Consider the following 22,659-nt stretch of genomic DNA (forward strand, 5'->3'; position numbering starts at 1 on the left):
AATTTAAAGGGACCTGCGGGCAGACCTCCGCCGCCGGCTGATTGGTCAGAAGTTGTTTAAAGGGTTGGGACCCGAGGATGCACTTGATCAATAGAATGTTTAAGAAGGAACTGCAGATGCTGGAAAATCGAAGGTACACAAAAAAGTTGGAGAAACTCAGCGGGTGCAGCAGCATCTATGGAGCAAAGGAAAATGGAACGTTTCGGGCTGAAGAAGGGTTTCGGCCCGAAACGTTGCCTTTTTCCTTTGCTCCATAGATGCTGCTGCACCCGCTGAGTTTCTCCAGCTTTTTTGCGTACCTTGATCAATAGAAAATAGGTGCGGAGTAGGCCATTCGGCCCTTCGACCCTTCGAGCCAGCACCGCTATTCAATATGATCATGGCTGATGCTCTAAATATCAGTACCACTATCCTGCTTTTTGCCCATATCCCTTGATTCCCTTAGCCCTAAAGTGAAATCTAACTCTCACTTGAAAACATCCAATGAATTGGCCTCCACTGCCTTCCGTGGCAGAAAATTCATCAGATTCACAACTCTGTAGGCGGGACCAAAGATTATAGAGGAGCCATATCTGTGGGCGGGGCCGTGGCTGTAGGCGGGGCCATATTAGTGGGCGGGACCGTATCCGGAGGCGGGGCCATATTTGTGGGCGGGGCCCTGTTAGTGGGCGTGCCATGCGCTCGGCGGGGATCGTTGGAGCGGCCGGTCCCTGCATTCAGCCATGGGCTGCAACTCCATCCACTGGTTCTGCAAAGGTCTCCGTCTGCACGACAACCCGGCGCTGCTGGAGTCGGTGCAGGGTGTCGACACCATCCGCTGCGTCTACATCGTGGACCCGTGGTTCGCGGGCACCTCCAGCCTGGCCATCAACCGCTGGGGGTGGGTACACGTCGCGGGTAGGCCCGCTCGCCGCGCCATCGCGTTACCATGGAGACTGGCCCCGGCCCGAGCCCCTCTCTCCCGGCCGGAGGCTCCCCCCACCCCCACCCACGGCTGCTCTCCCACACCCCGTCCCGAACCGCTCTCCCACATCGGTCCGGCCCCAGCCGTTCCATCTCACCGCCGGCCCAAGCCGCTCCTCCCCACCCCGGTTCGCTCTCCACCCGGCACCCACAACACCGGTTCCTGCCCCCAGCTCTCTCTGTCAAATCCCCGCCAAGCAGGGAATCGCGAAGGAGTATTATGAAGACCAGGGAGGCAGTGCATGATTTGTGTTTGTTTGTGTGTCTCGGATTTCTTTTTTAAGCTGAGATGCAGGGAAGACTTTTTAAATATGTATAATTGTGACAATCATAAATTCCGCGGATGCTGGCAACCTGGAACCAAAGCGCACGGCTGCAAATTCTCCTCCCCTTCTCTCTCCGCAGACGCCGTCTGACCAATCAATTGGAACATTTATATAAAACATTTTATATGAACACCTGAGTAAACGGAGACGGTCTTTTAGTAAATCAGTGAGCATAAATTATAATGATTTGGGGGGGGGGGTGCTGCAAACACATTTTCCTGGACGCTGTTGGGGTCTGGTAATAGCTGCCAGAAGGCAGAACGCCTCACCGTTTTTAAAATGTTCTCGGGTCTTTACTTAAACTGCTGTGAACTTAGTGCGGAAAGGCTAGTCGCTTTTACGACGGGCATAAAGGCAGTGTCAAATGGCCGCTAATCCTGCAACCAATCACATTTTCTCTGTGTTTTAAAGTTTAAAATCCGATCTGTTAGGCGTGCACTTTCAAATTTGGAAGGTTTCTATAGCTGGAAGGAATCTATAGCTTTTTCTCCACACAAATGTTGCACCAATTAGTCTATTCTATATATTTAGTCATGACCCATTTCTCTACTAATTTTCCATTATTCTCACAAAATTCTTAACAGCCTCCCCCCCCCCCCCCACCCCCCAACTTACACACTGGGACAATTTAAGTGACCAGTTAACCAACCAAGCTGTCAAATATTCAACCTGAAACTTCTCTCTGTCTTATTTAAAGCCATTGCATGCCATCCCTATAATACTTGCTGCTAAGTGTCTCAACGTCTAATGAGATGCTTGACAAAACATTAATTCTGTTTCACTCTTCACTACAGCTACCTAATGAGAATTGCTAGTATTTCCTGTTTTCATTTCAGTTTTCTGACATCTGTAGGTTTTTTTGTTGTGTTCCTGCTCCTCAGGGCTGGGCTGTGGCTCTGTTGACTGTCTTCTGTTACATGTGTTGTGAGCTTATATAACAGTGATGGTGCAACCCAATTCCTGAGAGCACATCTCAAACGGCAAATGTCCTCTGTTCCTTGATTCCCCTACAATGGGCAAGAGACTCTGTGCATCTACGCGATCTATTCCTCACATGATTTTGGATTCTTCTATAAGATCACTCCTCATCCTCCTGTGCTTCAAGGAATAGATACTCAGCCTACTCAACCTCTCCCCATAGCTCACACCCTCTAGTCCTAGCAACTTGAAAATAGGACAATTTTCCCATAGGCTATATTGTCAATGTAAATTATACAAACATGCATCCAAACACCGCGTGTCCCACGAGACAGCCTATCCCCTAAGAATCTGTTTATGTCTGCTCTTTTTATCCATAAAATAATTTTCAATTCACACTGGTACATAACACCCATTGTTTGTGTATAACCTTGGAGGGTGTTACATAGCTGCTGCCTCAAACGCAAGAAGAAGTGTACAACCTTGTCAAATGCCATAAAATCCAAATATTTCACATTCACTGGTTCCCCTAATGTTCTGCTGTTCACTTCCTCAGAACTCCAGAAGAATATTTAAACATTCCATAATTCCTTGATTACTTTCATAATTCCTTAATTCCTTCATCTGATTACTCTTGCAGAGTTACATAGAATAAGTCCTTCCACCAACCATGTCTGTGCTGAACTTGATGCCTAATTAAACTAATCCCTGCTGCCTGCAGTTCCAGCGCTATATTCTTAATGTAGATTACAGCAGATTCCTACTACTGCATTACTCTAATATGTTGTTTCCCTCTTTTAAATAATGGGATCTCATTTCCAACCCACAGGAACAATTCTAGAACCTAACAACCTTTGAAGAAAATAACATGAAAATTCATGATCTCTAAAGGCACCTCTTTTCAAACTCTGAGATGTATTGAGCAGTTTATGGGAACTTTCTATGAAATGGGAAGTAGTTGCTGGAAATGGAAGGTTGGTCACCGAACCATGGAGGAAAGAGTTATTTGAATTGGGAACAGATTGAATAAGGAAGGAGAATGAACTAGTTTCAAATACGAGGAAGTTCCCTGTGTCATTATTGGAATGTTTTGAATTGACTGCTGTTCATCTTTGAGCTTGGCCTTCAGGTTCTTGCTACAATGCCTTGAGGATCTTGACACAAATCTGCGGAAGTTAAACTCTCGCCTGTTTGTCATACGTGGACAGCCAGCTGATGTCTTTCCCAGATTGTTCAAGGTGTGTAGTTTTTACATATATTTCATGGCGTAAAAGACTGGATTTAATGAGTTTGAGCAATATGTATCCTTTTCTCCATTTAATTAAAAAATATATATCGGTACTGTGTTACCTAATAATCTTGGCTGGTTCCAGAGATATTTTCCACTGCTGCTTCAGATAACTGAAATTGACCAAAACGCATGCAATCTATGCAGTGGCTGCAATATCACAGCTCTGAATGATTAGCTTTAAATGAACAGGGGGAGCTTCTGTGTACTGCCAACAAAACTAATGTAGGATGAATCTGAAGCATAATTCCCAAAGAATGTTGAGATGCACATGCCAATATTAAAGCTTGAATTATAAACATTGGTTTGTATAAATTAGTATCACCTGTCATGAAGGTGGCTGTGAAATAAATCTTTAGTGAATTGTGTATACTATATAATTATTGCTGTATTGTTTAGTTTAGAGATAGCAGGGAAACAGGCCCTTCAGCCCACCGAGCCCGGCACACTAACACTATCCTACATACACTGGGGACCATTTACTAAACTGATTAACCTAAAAATCTGTACATCTTTGGAGTGTGGGAGGAAACCAGACATCCCAAAGAGAACCCATGCAGGTCATGGGAAGAACATACAAACTCTGTACATAAAGCACTCAGCAGGACTGGTTCAGAGCATCTATAGCTCTGGGATGAAGCTGTTCCTAAGTCTGGAGATGCGGGCGTAGAAGGCTTTGTAACGTCTGCCAGATGGTAGAAGTTCGAACAGACTATTGAAATGGTGTGAGGAATCTGTGATGGAGGCCAAAGTCTTAGTCTCTGTCTCTTCCCTCCTTGTTCTCCCTCTGCGCTGAGGCGATCGATCCAGGCCGAAGATGCCGCTCTCCAGTCCAGCGGACCTCCGTGGTGATGTCGCCACTGCCGAAAGCCGGAACGCCGTCTCCGCTCCGAGTCGGCCTGCCACAGCCTCAGCTCCGAGTCCCGCTGCATCAGCTCCGAGTCCCGCAGACACAGCTCCGAGTCCCGCAGCCTCAGCTCCGAGCCCCACTGCATCAGCTCCGAGTCCCGCTGCATCAGCTCCGAGTCCCGCAGCCTCAGCTCCGAGTCCCGCAGCCTCAGCTCCGAGCCCCGCTGCATCAGCTCCGAGTCCCGCTGCAACAGCTCCGAGTCCCGCAGCCCCAGCTCCGAGTCCCCCAGCTCCGAGTCCCGCAGCCCTAGCTCCGAGCCCCGCAGCCCCAGCTCCGAGCCCCGCAGCCCCAGCTCCGAGTCCCGCAGCCCCAGCTCCGAGTCCCGCAGTCCCAGCTCCGAGTCCCGCTGCAACAGCTCCGAGTCCAGCTGCCCCAGCTCCGAGTCCCGCAGCCCCAGCTCCGAGTCCCGCAGCCCCAGCTCCAAGTCCCGCAGCCCCAGCTCCGAGTCCCGCAGCCCCAGCTCCGAGTCCCGCTGCAACAGCTCCGAGTCCCTCAGCCCCAGCTCCGAGTCCCGCAGCCCCAGCTCCGAGTCCCGCAGCCCCAGCTCCGGGCTGCTGCATCAGCTCCGAGTCCCGCTGCAACAGCTCCGAGTCCCGCTGCCTCAGCTCCGAGTCCTGCAGACCCAGCCCCCGGGCCGCTGCATCAGCTCCGAGTCCCGCTGCCTCAGCTCCGAGTCCCGCAGTCTCAGCTCCGGGCCGCTGCCGAAAGCTGGAACGCCGCATCAGCGAGTCGGGCCATCGCTGCCTCGGCCCCGAAGTCGGCCAGCCTCGCGTTGGTAAGTCCTGGCTGGCTCTGCCTCCGGAGCCTCGAGGTCGGTCGCATGTTGGAGACCGCCAGCTCCGCCATTAGGCCTCAGTGCAGACGGAGGCAGAGAAGGGGGATACGACAAGAAAAAGTCGCATTCCCCCGAAGGGAGAGACAAAAAAACATGTTTCACCCCTCCCCATAACACAACCTAATAAACTAAACCTTAGCCAAAACAAGACAAAAAAAACAACAACAAAAAAGTAAAGACAGACGGACTGCAGGCGAGCGCAGCTGATAACAACGCCGCCACTTCCGGAACACAATGGGTAATGCCTTGGCAGTGAATGCACATAATATTACATTATGTTTCTGAAAAACTTTCGGCAAATGTTATTTCATTGTTTTGGTGAGATATTTCTTGGAACTGATGATTACTTTTTCTGTTAGGTCAGTAGGCCACTGAACAGTCCAGCTTTGAGAGTTGGAACCAATTTCAATACAGCTTGTTCATGAACCAATGCAAGTTTTTGAAATGAGCATTTGATAGGAGGTGTGCTGCAGCAGCCAGAGGATCCGGTGAATCTCTTCTGTGCATACCCATGCGATAATGATCATGTGTGGGAATTCTAGCTGCACCCTATGTTGTCCATGAAGGGTGGTCCGTGATGATTAAGTGCTTTGAGAGGTGATCATGGAGCAAATCAACTCCTACCTCAACAAAAACCTGGACCTACTGCATTTCGCTTACCGCCACAACAGATCAACGGTGGATGCGATCTCGCTGGCCCTTCACTTCGCTCTGGACCACTTGGACAACAAAAATTCATATGTCAGGCTGTTATTCATCGATTACAGCTCGGCATTTAACACAATCATCCCCTCCAAGCTGGTTACCAAACTCGCAGAACTGGGTCTCTGCGCATCCCTCTGCACTTGGATCCTCGACTTCCTCATTTACAGACCAGTCTGTTCATATTGGTAGAAATGTTTCAGCCTCGATAACAATCAGCACGGGAGCACCTCAAGGCTGCGTGCTCAGCCCCCTGCTGTGCTCACTCTATACTCATGACTGCGTAGCCAGTCACAGTGCGAACTCCATCATCAAGTTTGCTGACGACACCACTGTTGTGGAACGTATCACTGATGGGGATGAGTCAGAGTACAGAAGAGAGATCAAGCAACTGTCCATATGGTGCCAGCGCAATAACCTGGCGCTCAACACCAGCAAAAACAAAGGAACTGATTGTGGACTTTGGAATGAGTAGGAGGGGGTCCCACAGCCCCATTTATATCAACGGTCGATGGTTGAAAGGGTCAAGAGCTTCAAATTCCTGGACGTGCACATCTCTGAAGATCTTTCCTGGTCCGAGAACACTAATGCAATTATCAAGAAAGCTCATCAGCGCCTCTACTTCCGGAGAAGATTACGGAGAGTCGGTTTGTCAAGGAAGACTCTCTCTAACTTCTACAGGTGCACAGTAGACAGCATGCTGACCGGTTGCATCGTGGCTTGGTTCGGCAATTTGAGCTCCCTGGAGAGGAAAAGACTACAAAAAGTAGTAAACACTGCCCAGTCCATCATCGGCTCTGACCTTCCTTCCATTGAGGGGATTTATCGCAGTCGCTGCCTCAAAAAGGCTGGCAGTATCATCAAAGACCCACACCATCCTGGCCACACACTCATCTCCCTGCTACCTTCAGGTAGAAGGTACAGGAGCCTGAAGAATGCAACAACCAGGTTCAGGAATAGCTACTTCCCCACAGCCATCAGGCTATTAAACCTGGCTCAGACAAAACTCTGATTATTAATAACCCATTTTCTGTTATTTGCACTTTATCAGTTTATTTATTCATGTGTGTATATATTTATATTATGGTATATGGACACACTTATCTGTTTTGTAGTAAAAATGCCTACTATGTTCTGTGTGCTGAAGCAAAGCAAGAATTTCATTGTCCTATACAGGGACACATGACAATAAACTCACTTGAACTCACTTGAACTTGAACCATTGGCATCCTCTATCATTTAAGGGCATTAATTCCTAAACCTATGGAAATATAATTGTTTTAAGAAATGTGAGATTGCAAGTTTTGATCATTCTTTCCTTCTACTCTAGGAATGGAATATCTCTCGTCTGTCATTTGAATATGACTCTGAGCCATTCAGCAAGAAGCGAGATGCAGTTATCAAGAAGCTGGCCACTGAGGCAGGTGTGGAAGTGATAATGCGGATTTCACACACTCTGTATGATATGGAAGTGTAAGTGTCTAAATTGCACTCGTGTGCTTGAAATGAAAATAGTTTTTGTCAACGGATTTGTAGAGAAAGTAAACTTGTTCAGGTCAGTGTGGGAAGATGTCTTGAGTAAGTAGATTTTTTCCACCTGGGATGTCTTAAATTATTTGTTAAAAAAACTATTGCTAATACACGCTGTTCTCGTGTTTCCATTCAAAGCAGCGATCAATATATTTCTGAATATTAAAGGAATCAAGTATTTTGGGTGGTGCTGAGGTAGAATGTCAGTAGTGGTCTTATTCTAATGCCAGAACTCATTGAACATTGATTATGTAACTGTGTCAAATATTAAGGTGTGAGTCATATCTCTCTTCCAACCCTTGCCCTAGTTCTAAATAATTATTGTAGGCTGCATTTATCAATTGGTATATCATTCGCATTGTCAGCTTCAATTTCTCAGTGATGTAGTGAACTTACAGTACGTAATGTGTTCCTAACACTGCCCACTGCTGAAAGATTTGTTTTGCTCCTTGAAGCTTTTGGTAGTAGAAATGGGGAAATGGCAGCAATGTTATATAGCCTGAAATTTCACCTATCCATGTCCTCCAGAGATGCTGCCTTACCCACTGAGTTGCTCCAGTACTGTGTGTTCTCTGCAAGGTTCTAACATCTGTAATTCCTTGTATCGTAAACTTTGCTGTTTTTTAACAATTGGGCTGTAGGTCAACTTAGCCTTCTCACTTCTCTACCAAGCATGGTGATCTTTATAGATAAGATGAATATTCAGATGAACATTAAAATAACACATTGATTGCTTTGGTGCTAAATGCATTATGCCTATGTTTTATAATCAGAATTATTTTTATGATTATAGTAACAGATATAAATTTAAATGATACATTTGATTAAAAAATGATTTGAATAATTACTTTCTGTGCGTGACAAGAAGTATTAGAAAGCAGCCATCCATACAATTATTCTAGATGTCACATCTTCAATTCATTAACTTGAACTTTCTTTCATTATCAGGATCATAGAAAGAAATGGTGGACAGCCACCTCTAACGTATAAGCATTTCCAGAAGCTTATAAGCCAGATGGGGCCTGTAGAAATGCCTGTGAAAATGATCACCAGTGAGACCATGGGGAGATGTACAATGCCTGTCCTTGATGACCACGGCGACAGGTTTGGAGTCCCTTCATTGGAAGAATTGGGTAAGAATCCAAAAATTGTTACAAAACTGAACTTGTCATTCACATTGTCCAAAGAATTTAAATTAAACTATAATAGTTAGTTATGTATTTTTATCTTGTTTGTCGAGACAGACATGGCTGCAGTGTCAGACTTCATGATTACTCTTCTAAAGCAGCGCTTTATTTTTAATCATTCCTAGGCTTCGAAACGGAAGGTCTTACTTCAGCAGTGTGGCCGGGTGGTGAAACAGAAGCTCTTGCAAGATTGGAAAGACATTTAGAGAGAAAAGTAAGATGCCATCACGTATGAAAATAACAAAAGAAAATCAATTTAAACTTTGAGCAAAAGAGAATGCTCATATCTGTTTGCAGTGAATATAATTGGAAACCCATTGGTCTTGATTGTGACTGATTTTTTGATTGAGGTATTGTTTTGAATCACTAGCATAGCTGCCTGTGTGTACGCACTGAAGAAGCAGATACTCCGGAAATACTTTGATGAGCATGTATCAGGTATCCATTTATCAGATTAAGGCACATTCTCAAAACCTAGTATTGAGGGATGGATATGTTGCTGGAAATTACTTTTTCAGATCTCCCCATACATTGCATTGTAAATTGCATTGTAAATTCTATAGATATATTCAATGTTCACAAATATATAAAAAGGAAAAGAAAAAAGATTGGAAAAAGTTAATGTGTGACTTTTATAGACTCAAATAGGAGAAAATAAACGGGCATGGTGTGATTCTTCATTAAATGCAACAGTCAATCCTCCGGGGAATGATCAAAAGCAACCAGTGTAGAAGAAGAGTGCTGGAAGAAATTGGAGCATTGGAGGAATTAATGGGATCCTCCCTGAGCTGATGATCTTTTGAAAGAGTTGGTGATGGAGACAATGGATGCACTAATATCCATTGTCTTTGGATATTATATCCACTCATTATCTTTGAGAATTCCAAAGCTTTTACAATGGATCCCACAGATCAGAACCAAAAGTAAGCCTAATATTTAAGAAAGGAGAGAGACAGAAGATAAGGAACTACAGACTGATTAGCTTGACATCAGAGGTGAGAAAATGCTGCATCCATTGATATAACATTATACATGGAGCAGAAGTAGGCCACTGGGCTCTTCAAACCTGCTCCACTATTCCCTCATCTCTTGATTCGCTTAGTATCCAGAAATCTACCCATCTGTTTTGAATCTAACGATGGACTGATGTACAATTCTCAAGGGTGGTGAATTCCACAGATTCACCACCCTAAACACAAAGAAAACACTTCTTAACTTAGTCCAACATGGCCTAAGGGAATGCTTGGTAGTCTAATTGACTTGGAAAATGCCTACAAATTGGACAGGGTGGATGCAGGGATGGTGTTTTGTGGGCTGGACTGAACAGAAATAGTTAAACAATAGTGGTATGTCCATTCAAAATTTTGTTGAAGAATTTTATTTCACCGAAAGAGTGAAAGGCTTTCTTCTGAAATTGTTCAAGACTGTGATCAATATTTACTTGGATATGAAGAAAATCAAAGGAAATAGGGTTGGTTAAGGATGGTGGCACTTGTGAAAAACCAGCCATGGTCTTTGTGAAGAGTGAGGGAGATGATCTACTCCTGCTGTTGTTTAACTTCAGAGGTGTTTTACTGATATTGCTGGAGCTGGTGAATAAAGTGCATCTTTCATTTGTCCCACAAAGAAATTAATCAACAGAAATATTTACAGTTTTCAACTTCTGTCTTTTCCAGGCCTGGGTGGCAAATTTTGAAAGACCAGGAATGAACTCCAAATCACTTCTCGCCAGCCCCACAGGGCTAAGCCCATACCTGCGATTTGGTTGCTTGTCAAGTCGTCTCTTTTACTTTAAGCTCACCGAGTTGTACAAAAAGGTACAGTTGTCTAAGATACTGAGAAATATGCTGTTTTAATCTGAATAATTTGGAACCGTATGTAGTCAGTGAGTCGGGCTTCCAACTTTATTTTGTGAGACTGCTGTGAATTTCCACATTTACTACCTCCACACCAGCAGCTTGTTTACTATTCGTGCAAAACTACTAATGCCTGGCATCCCCCAGTGATGTTCATTGTTAGGTAGAGCTGTCACAGACAAACAAGCCTTGCAGCCAATTGTAACCACTCATCTGCCAGCATTGCGTTGTAGCTTTCCATGCTTTGATTCCAATGCTTGTGCAGTTGTGCAACTGTTGGGAGTACCCACCTCTTCCAGTACACACACGTGCATTCCAGATTTCAATCATCCTCGATCCCCTCTAAAGCTCTTACTGTTCACCACAATCTTCTGGTTGCAGACGCCTCTGCAGCAGGGTATCGTTCCCTACTATCTTCACAGTCTATGCCTACTCGTTTTGTTTACTGCTACGAGGTACCCATTCAACTTCCTTTGCTACAAAAGAAAATAACCCAGTCTGTCTGCTCTCTAATAATTAAAATGTTCCATCCCAGGCAACATCCCAGTGAGATAGGTACACAAAATTGCTGGAGGAACTCAGCGGGTGCAGCAGCATCTATGGAGCGAAGGAAATAGGCGACGTTTCGGGCCGAAACCCTTCTTCAGACTCCCAGTGAGATATCTGTGCACCTCAATCCAGTGCAATCATGTCCTTCCTATACTGTGGTGACTGGAGCTGCACACACTACTCCAGCTGTGGCCTGACCACATTTTATAAAGCTGTACGATAGCCTGCATACTCTTGTGTTCTATGGCCATGTTTCTGGTGTTAAATATGCTGATGTCAAGGAGAATTCATTCCTTTTGTGCATGTTGGACCCATCTAATGACTTTCATGGAATGTCACATTATTTTGTTTCCTGTCAATTAGTCAAAATAACCTGCTCTAGTGTTTGTGGAAGCCTTCAGTAGATTGGCACCCTGCCTCTGACAACCCCTCAGAGAACTGATTCATTATAGTGCTCTTGTCCAAGAGAACGAAGACTCACAGATGCATTCCTCCTTGCTTTGTAAATAAATCCAGTTGGGTTGTGAGCTGCTGTGCTGGGAACTTGGTGCAAACTTCTGCTCTCTGCAGCAATGAACAGCGACCCACTATGTTCTTTCAGCATTTTGTTTTTGCTCAATATGCCAGCATTGGCAAATCTCTTGCCTTTGCTCCGTGTTGATAGATTGTCTGGATTTTACTGCCTCTTGCATCACTTCCAGCTAAATATGATAGACACCGTTACCTCCTCTTCACCATGTTCGAGGGCTCGGTTCTCTCCTGCCCAGAGGTTTGCCACTGGCCATTGAGCTTGGTTGGGGAAGCTAGGCAGCTATACTAGCAGTGAGGAGAGAGACCATGAGATCTGTGTAATCTGTCAACACCTCGCCAGCTGTTGCTCATCGCCAGCATGCCCATACTGAGCTCTATGTCTCTGCACTGGACAGTTGCACAGCTTGGCAAGTCCTCGCCTGTTACACTTGGGCACTGAGTACACACCGAGCATGCAGTGCTGAGGTTTTTCAACCGTTTAATTCACCTGGAATGTCAGTGGCGAGCTCAGCCCTCCACTAGGTTCCAGACACGGCTATGGTGAGGGCAGGACTCACACTCTGTTCCCAGGACAGTAGTGCTTCAATAACACATTTCTCCGTCTCACAACCATTCTCTGTCCCAATCCTAAAGGTTCTCCAAGAAATACCAGAAATGCATTCTAAATGGTCAGTGAGGTACCCAGTTCCTTCATAGAACATAGAATATAATCTGGGATGGTGGGATGATATTGATATGTTCACTAACCAATATGGGAGATGGGGAAATGTACAGCTAGTGTGAGGGGCTGCCTTCACCATTGCTCTGTCTGAAACAAAGGTGATATCCATCATAGAAGTGCCATTAATGATTATTATGTGCAAGATATAAACAACAGTTTCACCTCGGATAGTGGTGGTTTTCCTATCAGTTGGGATAAAGATGTGTGTACATCACTTTGTTTCCGGGGGAGCAACTGTGGTGCTGTACAAGGCAAATGAAATTATGTTCCCTTCTCTGCTCGCGTGTACGGTTGATATTAACTGAAGTTGATCGCGATTAATTATTAGCTCATTCATAACATGCATACATAAAGAACTATTTCCTTAACAGGTGAAGAAAAACAGCTCCCCTCCTTTGTCCCTTTATGGCCAACTCTTTTGGCGTGAATTCTTCTACGCAGCAGGAACAAATAATCCCAAATTCGATAAAATGGAGGGAAATCCCATCTGTGTTCAGATTCCATGGGACCGGAATCCTGAGGCTTTAGCCAAGTGGGCAGAAGGAAAGACTGGATTTCCATGGATTGATGCTATAATGACACAGCTTCGCCAGGAAGGATGGATTCATCACCTGGCACGACATGCAGTGGCCTGCTTCTTGACGAGAGGTGACCTCTGGATTAGCTGGGAAGAAGGAATGAAGGTGACTGAGGAGTTAGTGGAGATTAAGCTTCTGTTTCTCTAGCATTACATTTCATTTTGGGTGGTAAATTACCCATAAACAATTAGACTGAAGTTACTTGTAATACATACCAGCTTTCCCAAAGAGGAGGATTTCCTGCAATGTATACGGGATCGTTTTTTTAAACCAATATGCCGAAGAACCGACGAGGGGAAAGCCATCTGAGACTGGGTATTTAATGAGGAAGGATTACTTAGCAATCTTGTTGTGCAGAGCCCCTTGGGCAACAGTGACCATAATATGGTGGAATTCTACATTAGGATGAAGAGTGACATGGTTAATTCAGAGACCCAAGGTCCTGAACTTGAATAAAGGAGACCTTGAAGGTATGAGACGGGAATTGGCTAGGATAGACTGGCAAATGATGCTTAGAGGGTTGAGATTTAAAGACCGCATGGATGAACTCCAAAAATTGTTCATCCTTCTCTGGCGAAGAAATAAAACGTGGAAGGCAGCTCAACCGTGGCTGACGAGGGAAATCGGGAATAGTGTTAAATCCAAGGAAAAGACATATAAATTGGCCAGAGGAAGCAGGAAACCGGAGGACTGGGAGAAAATTAGAACTCAACAGAGGAGGACAAAGGAGTTAATTAAGAGGGGGAAAAAAGAGCATGAAAGAAAGTTTGCGGGGAATATAAAAAAGTGAAACCAAATGTAGGCCCCTTCCCATCAGAGACAGGAGAATTTATAATGGGAAACAAAGAAATGGCAGAACAGTTAAACGAGTACTTTGGTTCTGTCTTCGTTAAGGAAGACATATACAATCTCCCAGAAATACTAGGGGACTGAGGATCTAGTGGGAGGAAGGAACTGAAGGGAATCTACATTAGTCATGAAATGGTGTTAGGTAAACTTTTGGGACTGAAGACAGATAAATCCCCAGGACATGATGGTCTGCATCCCAGAGTACTCGAGGTGGCCCAAGAAATTGTGGATGCATTGGTGATCATTTTCCAATGTTCTCTCGACTCTGGATCAGTTCCTGTGGACTGGAGGGTAGCTAATGTAATTCCACTTTTTAAGAAAGGAGGGGGAGAGAAAACAGGGAATTATAGACCAGTTAGCCTTACATCGGTAGTGGGGAAGTTGCTTGATTCGATTGTTGAAGATGTTGCAGCAGAGCATTTGGAAGGCAGTGACAGGATCGGTCAAAGTCAGCATGGATTTATGATAGGGAAATAATGCATGACCAATCTTCTGGAATTTTTTGAGGATGCAACAAGTAGAATGGATAAGGGAGAGCCAGTGGATGTGGTGTATCTGGACTTTCAAAAAGCCTTTGACAGGTACAACACAAGAGATTAATGTGCTAAATTAGAGCACATGGTATTGGGGGTAGGGTATTCACATGGATAGAGAATGGGTTGGCAGACAGGAAGCAAAGAGTAGGAATTAACGGATCCTTTTCAGAATGGCAGGCAGTGACTAGTGGGGTGCTACAAGGCTCGTTGCTAGGACCCCAGTTGTTTAAAATATATATTAATGATTTAGGCGAGGGAATTAAATGTAACGCCTCCAAGTTTGCAGATGACACAAAGCTGGGTGGCAATGTGAGCTGCAATGAGGATGCAATGAGGCTGCAGAGTGACTTGGATAGGGTGGGTGAGTGGGCAGATGCATGGCAGGTGCAGCCTAATGTGGATAAATGTGAGGTTATCCACTTTGGTGACAAGAACAGGAAGGCAGATTATTATCTGAATGGTGTCAGATTAGGAAAAGGGGAGGTGTAAAGAGACCTGGGTGTGCTTGTACATCAGTCACTGAAAGTAAGCATGCAGGTACAGCAGGCAGTGAAGAAAGCTAATGGCATGTTGGCCTTCACTGCAAGAGGATTTGAGTGTAGTAGCAAGGAGGTCCTACTGCAGTTGTACAGGGCCCTGTTAAAACCGTGCCTGGAGTATTGTGTGCAATTTTGGTCTCCTAATTCGAGGAAGGACATTATTGCTATTGAGGAAGTGCAGCATAGGTTCACCAGGTTAATTCCCAGGATGGTGGGACTGACATATGATGAAAGAATGGGTCCACTGGGCTTATAGTTGCCGGAATTTAGAAGGATGAGAGGAGATCTTATAGAAACATATAAATTTCTAAAAGGATTGGACAGGCTAGATGCAGGAAAAATGTTCCCGATGTTGGGGGGAGACCAGAATCAGGGGTCATAGTTTAAGAATAAGGGGTAGGCCATTTAGGACTGAGATGAGGAAACATTTTTTCACAGAGTTGTGAATCTGTGGAGTTCTCTGCCACAGAAGGCAGTGTTGGCCAATTCACTGGATGTTTTCAAGAGCGGGTTAGATTTAGCTCTTGGGGCTAAAGGAATCAAGGGATATGGGTAAAAAGCAGGAACGGGGTACTGATTTTAGCTGATCAGCCATGATCTGATTGAATGGCTGGCTCGTATATTTCCTTCAGATTAATGCATTGATTGGAGGACAGTAACATAACAATTTTGTGTGCAAAATCAAGCTTGGTTGCTTATCTCCGAGCTTGATTCTATGGGGAATGGCTGCGCTCTCCTTTCTGGCTAGCCTAGCCAGCCCTGTTTACATCCAGCAACTCCTAAATTCCACTTTGCTAGCAACCCTTCAAGTGTCAAACCCTGTTCGGTTTTGGCTGATATATTCCTGCATTCCACCAGCCCACAAGTGTAAAATGCTTCAGCCAGATATCATTTTAGGAAGTGCATTGAACCTATGAAATATCATTGAATTTGATAAAGTTTATCACCTTGAAAATTAAGCTTCCAAAATAACGGTGTTTTTGAATGTTTTACAAAGGATGTAATAGAAATTAAGTTTTCCACCTGAATATATGGCTCTGAAGGGCTGATGAACCTCTGCCCAAAATAACTGCTAAAGCACATAAAACTATCTAGAGCCTATCTTATAGAATCTCCTTTTAGAAGCTACCTGTGGATTTTTATATTTTTCTTCAAAGCAACTTTCCTGAAGTGAGCATTGTGGTGTTTTGGGTTTCATTGTTGGTGCTGTGTCTACAGGTGTTTGAAGAATTGTTACTCGATGCTGACTGGAGTGTCAATGCTGGGAATTGGATGTGGCTGTCTTGTAGCTCGTTCTTCCAGCAATTCTTTCATTGCTACTGCCCTGTAGGTTTTGGGCGTAGAACTGACCCAAATGGGGATTATATCAGGTATGTAAAACTATCTGTTATAAGTCATTTGTATCCTGGGTTTCCGGGAAACTTTGTGCGGATGCCCCTTGTTTCCCTGGCAGACTGTTGGTCCTCTTCATAGCTCCATCAATACCAGTCACACTGGATCCTCTTCTGCTTTGGCAGCCCCCTTGCTCCTATGAAATCAAACCTTTCATTAGTCCACCAGTTTCCAAGATTATCCTTGCATTCTTTACTGATGAACAAAAAGCTCACACAGAAATTACTGAGGATGAGGAGTTGCTCAGGTCACTACTATTCCGTTCGCCATTTACTTCTGTGTATACTTCCAGTTCCCTTGGACACGATCATGGATAATACACATCTCTAACTTGCACCCTAAGTTGTCTGCTTGTGGTTTTTCTCATTATTTGTTTCTGTCCTGTACGTATGTAATTGTAGCTGTGACTGAACAAAGCCTCCCTCCACCATGTGTGTTGGCTAGTTCTATTAAGCATTATCCAGTTTGCTCCCAGAACACAGCCTGGTGAGATAAAGCATCCAGTTTATACAACTAGCATTCCTTAATGGAGCCAGAGCACGGAAACATTTGATGGCCAATCTCAAAAGCATACACATACTGTATGATCATTGTGAATAATATAATTTTTTTAATGTACATTTCAGGAATTAATTAAGTGTTTTAAATAAATGTTCTTTTATGCAAGTTGCACATTTTAACATGCTGAGTTCTACTGATGATTGTGGTTGCCACATTTTCAGACGATATCTGCCTGTGCTGCGAGGTTATCCTGCTAAACACATCTATGACCCCTGGAATGCCCCAGAAGACGTTCAGAGAGCTGCCAATTGCGTTATTGGTGTTGACTATCCCAGGCCCATGGTGCACCATGCTGAAGCAAGTCGCCTGAACATTGAGCGAATGAAGCAAATCTATCAACAACTCTCCTGTTACCGAGGCCTTGGTGGGGACACAATTACATTTCATGCAGTAATACATCTGTAAGCATTATGGATCTATTCCTCTTGTATGTAAATATTACAAAACAGTTATGAGGAGAGGGTGGTGACAAGGCAGTGGTTCATAGAATCATTGGCACAGTTGGAGGATTTAGATCAATATATTGATATAACCGAACTATTTGTTAGTTTTTGTTCAACTGATTATGGTTATGGATATCCATTTTGTTTATAGATAGGACAGATTTAGAGCGATATGATCCAAACACAAGCAAGTCAGACCAATGTATTTGGGACATGTTGGTCAGTGAGGGCAAGTTGGACTGAAGGGCCTGTTTCCACACTATGACTATGATGTAGAGAGCAGCTGTGAAATGTGTCTGCAGCCTTGCAATAGGTGCAGCATTTCTAGTGCTGTTTCTAGTGGACACGATTATCACAGGCCAAGCTTCAACCACAGAGTGGAAGTAATAGCTAGGTCTTACCGAACCCTCGTGGCATATTGGTATCTGAGATATGTGATATTGTCTTGATTTTAATTGTAAAATGCAAATCTCCTTAGCATACTTGAAAGGTCTGTATTTCTTATTGTTGGCTGGATTCACATTTGTCAGGCATGCTGTATATTTCAGTACTGTTGGTTTAGTTTCTGTTGCATGAGGAACTTACTTTAGGCTGTGCACGCCATACGCAAAAAGAAGAAGAGGAACTTACTTGTGCAGACTTTATTTTTCACCAAGGATCGTGTTCTACACATGCCCCTGAATTATGTGGGGACGAGGTCATTTCTGTTTAGTAAAATGGATCAAAATAAACAAAAGAAAATTGAACTGGGTGTCACATTGTAGGAACTGTGGATGCTAGTTTACACTGAAGATAGACCCAATGCTGGAGTAACAGCAGGACAGGCAACATCTCTGGAGAGATGGAATGGACAATGTTTCGGGTCGAGACCCTTCCGGACATATTGTAGGGTGGTTATTGAAAGGCTATCTTTTTGTTAAATAAAAAAAAGACAAGCACTTGTTGTCCACTGCTAATTCCACTTGAAGGTAGTGGTGATGTAATGGTAATGTCCATTGTTGGCTGGGGACGAGATGATAACGAAGGAATACAACTGGTGAAATTAGCAAGAGGACCAGGGTAGGAGAGGGACGGAGAGAGAGGGTAGGGGAGGGACGGAGAGAGAGGGAATGCAAGGGTTACTTGAATGTTTGAGAAATCAATATTCATGCCGCTGGGTTGGTAGCTGCCCAAGCCAAGAACGGAACTCACTATCAAAACATGGAGGGGACGGGGGTACACAATTTTTTGGCGGCCACGCGCTTGCGCACACTCACACACACGCACGAGGCTTCGGAGGCTCAATCCAGCGCTAAAAACGGCGATTTTAAAATCGGGATCACAAAAACTTGGGGGGGTTGTCCCCCACCTCTCAAAACATGGGGGGGACGTGTCCCCACTGGCCCCCCCCCGGGTTTTCCGCCCCTGGCCCAAGGTAAATATAAAGTGCTTTTCCTCCAATTTGTGTGTAGTCTCCCTCTGGCAGTGAAGGAGGCCCAGTACAGAAAGGTCAGTGGGAAGTGGGAGACAGAATAAAAGAGAACCTACCTATCTATAAACCCAACATCAATCATAGGGAAAATGCAGGAATTTATAATAAAGGCTTGGGGAATAATAATTTGAGCAGGAATCAAAAAGAGAAATGTTTGAGAAATCTATAGGTTGGATGAGGAACCTATTATAGGATGTGGTGTGATTGGATTTTTAGATGGTATTCAATCAGGTTCCGTGCAGGAGGTTAACAAACACTGTCAGAGTATGTGGAATGCGCAGTAATACACTCGCATGGATGGACTGCTAGGTTAACAGACATAGACTCTGAGTAAACGGGTCCTTCTTAGCTTGGCATCTATAACTAGAGGGATACTTTGGCTATTGGTGGTGGAGCACCGGGTATTCGCAATCTCCTTTAACATAAAAAGACACAAAATGCTGGAGTAACTAGGCGGGTCAGGCAGCATCTCTGTTTTAACTGCAAAGTCAACCGCAGGCTAGATTGGGAAATGGCAGTAATGTACCGGGTACTGGTCTACATTCATCAGGAGCACAATTTTACCCAGGTACTGAATATTTCAACCATGTCTAGTAAAAATTATTAGCAGAAATTATCTATTTTTGCATTTTCGTCATTGGTAGAATTTAGGAGAATATAAATCAGCCCATTCCACATGCAGCCTTCTGCATCAATGCACACTTATTTAAATATCATTCATGTTACAAAAATCTTTCCTCTACTGTATTATCTTTTAGATTGCCTCATCGAAATAAATGATTAACTTTTATTTAGGAATGTTCACCTTGTTTCCAGGTCTTCTAGCTTCAGTACCTTCTAACCCCAGTGGAAGTGGTGGTATTATGCAGTATTCAGCAGAGGAGACCATACCTGGATGCAGTAATGTAGCAGGTGAGTTAGTCGAGTGACTGGAGATTGGATCGAGTTTGTGTGCAAATGTTGGCATGTTCTTTTTCTCAACAGTATGCCCCCAATTAGGTAAAGACCTAAACCATTAGATAGAAGTAACTGCAGATGTTGGAATCTTGAGCAAAATAAAATGCTGGAGTAACTCAGCAGGTGCTGGCTCGAAGGGTCGAATGGCCTACTCCTGCACCTATTGTCAGGCAACATCTGTGAAGGCATGGATAGGTGACGTTTCGGGCTGGGACCCTTTATCATATCAAACCCGATCCGAAATGTCACCTAACAGAACAGAGCTTTCTGTCTCTCCCTTCGGGGGAATGCGACTTTTTTGTCGTATCCCCCTTCTCTTCCCCCGTCTGCGCTGAGGCCTATTGGCGGAGCTGGCGGCCTCCAACCTGCGACCGACCTCGAGGGTCCGGAGTTAGAGCCAGCCAGGACTCACCAACGCGAGGCTGGCCGTCTTCGAGCTGTGGCGACGTTCGGGTAGCGGCACGACTCGGCGCTCCGGTGAGTGCGGACGGCGCGGGGCTGAGACACTCTCGTGCGGGCGGCACGGCTACCGGCTGGAAGGCGCTCCCGTGGGGGCAGCCCGGTGCGGGGCTGAGACGCTGCTGTGTGGGTGGCCTGGCTATCGGCTGGAAGGCGCTCCGGTGAGGGCGGACCGGCTCCCGGCTGGAAGGTGCTCCCGTGGGGGCACCCCGGTGCGGGGCTGAGAAGCTGCCTTTTGGGCGGCCCGGTGCGGGGCGGAGACGGTGCTCCGGCGGCTGAGGCGGCGGCGACCTGGATCCGGGGCTCGGCCGCGGGCCAGTGGAGGACAATGTCGGGAGCTCGCAGGTCACAGGCTGGTGCCTGTTTTCCGGAGCTCCCGTTGCAACAGCTGCGGGCAGCTTCGACCACCCCCGGGCCGCGGAGCTTGAACCGCGGGACTGATACCATCGCCCGGTGTGGTATCGCCTCGGCGCAGAGGGAGAAGAGGAGGGAAGAGACAGTAACTCTAAGACTTTTGCCTCCATCACAGTGAGGAGGTGTTTGGTGAACTCACTGTGGTGGATGTTAATTTGTGTTTATTGTGTTTTGTTATTATTACATGTATGGCTGCAGGCAACAGCATTTCGTTCAGACCGAAAGGTCTGAATGACAAATAAAGGATTCAATTCAATTCAATTCTATTCATGTCCTCCAAATATGTTGCCTGACACACTGAGTTACTCCAGCACTTTGTTTTTGCTCTGATAAATGTTACTTTTTATTCTAAAGTTTGAATACCATATTTTGACTTTCCAGTTGTCTTTCAATTAAATGTCAACATTTTACATTTTTTAATATCTGTTTACATTTAAACATTATTTCTTATTTCTGAATAATGGACAGGATTTACACCAACATTTTTGAGTACAATGAATATGTTCCTGAGAACATACTTTCACAGCACTGTCTAACTTGGCCACTTTCATACCATGCATGGTATGTGTACTGATGACTGCAAGTTCTATCCCATTGGGAATGCACAATCGTTTACCTAAACATATCCTCCCTGGACAGACTTTCAGGTTCATCTGTATTCCATTACTTACATTGCACGGTAATGAGGGGTGTTTTGTACATTTAAAAGAACCTTGATCTTATTGTGGATTTTGTATTTCAGACAGAAACACCCTGGAGGGCAGCCTAACCGCTGGAAAACTGTTCAATCCCGAAGAAGAAATGTCAGGAATAGGGCTTAAATATCAGAGGCAGAGCATGGACTAGGTAAAGACATTTTGACTGAAAAGGTTTGTGACTATTAGAGCAGCACAGTGGCCGTTGCCCCTCCTGTCTGTGCTGGTTTCTACGTCCACTCCACTTCACATTTACCCAGTATATCCATTCTTCCAATGCCCAACGTAACTGAATGAGGTCTTGCATGTACAAAATGCAATGAAACATTTCCAACCCAGGTGTGGTTTAGAATTAAGGGAGAAATTGGTTAGAGTACATCTTTTGATGTTGTGAAAGAAATAAAAACTGTGGATTTAATATTTTTTAAGTTGTTTACAAATATCTGCAGGATAAAGCCAGAATTTGGCCGCAATGTGCTGCTAGCCCATATGTTTGCTTTTCCAGTACGTCGTGAAACAAGAAATTGAAAGGATCCAGTTGGAAGAATCCCATTGGGAGGCTTTTAACACATATTGCATAAACTGGACATTTTCTTCCAGCGTGGAATATTTATTTTAAAGGAAATGATTGATCTCAAATTAGGAGAATTAAAGATTGGGAAATACATCTGCAAATGTTTGCACATTTAGCAATGATGGGGCAGAAAGCTCTGTTAATATTTGTGTAAATAATTGATCGGAGTTTCTGTAAATATTTGATACCACACCAAGTTATAGATGAGTATTTTAATATAATTGTGCACTATTTAAATGTTTGCATATTCAATTTTGTACTACAGAAAAGGCAAATTCTGGGAGTAGTATATCTTGCATCATCTTAAGTCAGGCACCTTCAATTGCATTTCAAGTAAACTGCTTCTCCATCCACTTGTGATGATTCATGTAGCTGGTGATATACTGTTAACATTGTCATATGGAGTCGTAGAGCAATACAGCATGGAAACAGGCCCTTTGGCCCAACTAGTCCACAAAGACTAAGATGACTAACTGAGCAAGTCCCAGATGCCATGGCCTGGCTCATGTCCCCATATCCCCACTAGTATTGGTTTATTATTGCCACATCTTCTGAGACAGTCAAATCTAACCATCCAGGAGTATAATGGAACCATATTTATGAGTACAACAGGTAGTGCAAAAAGAGAATGTAATAGTGTGCAGAATATAGTGTTACAGCTACAGAGAAAGTACAGATAAACCAGGTGCAAGAACCGCAGCAAGATGGATTGGAGATTGGGAATATACCCTGTAACTGTCCAGGTGTCTTGTAAATGTTGTAAGTGTACCTGCCTCTACCACTTCCCGTGACAGCTCATTCCATATACCTGTGTAAAAAAAAAATTTTGCCCCCTGGGTCCCTTTTAAAATTTTCCCCTTCACGCTATGCCCGCT

The 22,659-nt window shown here is 44.5% G+C and overlaps 1 protein-coding gene across 1 annotated transcript; it reads left to right on the forward strand.

The window, feature by feature from the left end:
* The first annotated feature begins 690 nt into the window (after positions 1 to 690).
* On the forward strand, positions 691 to 22,021 carry cry1 (cryptochrome circadian regulator 1). Its single transcript, XM_033037856.1, has 11 exons — positions 691 to 880; positions 3,337 to 3,445; positions 7,273 to 7,415; positions 8,421 to 8,605; positions 8,785 to 8,873; positions 10,336 to 10,476; positions 12,688 to 12,999; positions 16,037 to 16,188; positions 16,933 to 17,135; positions 19,502 to 19,597; positions 21,258 to 22,021. The coding sequence occupies exons 1-11, from the start codon at positions 723 to 725 to the stop codon at positions 21,359 to 21,361; spliced, it is 1,692 nt and encodes a 563-aa protein (XP_032893747.1). The 5' UTR covers positions 691 to 722; the 3' UTR covers positions 21,362 to 22,021.
* The last annotated feature ends 638 nt before the right edge of the window (positions 22,022 to 22,659 follow it).

This window comes from Amblyraja radiata, chromosome 19 (assembly GCF_010909765.2).
Source record: "Amblyraja radiata isolate CabotCenter1 chromosome 19, sAmbRad1.1.pri, whole genome shotgun sequence".
Taxonomy (NCBI): Eukaryota; Metazoa; Chordata; class Chondrichthyes; order Rajiformes; family Rajidae; genus Amblyraja; species Amblyraja radiata.

Excerpts from the sequence above, each read along its gene's own strand:
- cry1 (XM_033037856.1), top strand. The coding sequence starts at position 723 with ATGGGCTGCAACTCCATCCACTGGTTCTGCAAAGGTCTCCGTCTGCAC. Across the intron at positions 17,136-19,501 it reads CTCCTGTTACCGAGGCCTTG|GTCTTCTAGCTTCAGTACCT; the intron begins GTGGGGACACAA and ends CCTTGTTTCCAG. Across the intron at positions 19,598-21,257 it reads TGGATGCAGTAATGTAGCAG|ACAGAAACACCCTGGAGGGC; the intron begins GTGAGTTAGTCG and ends TTTGTATTTCAG.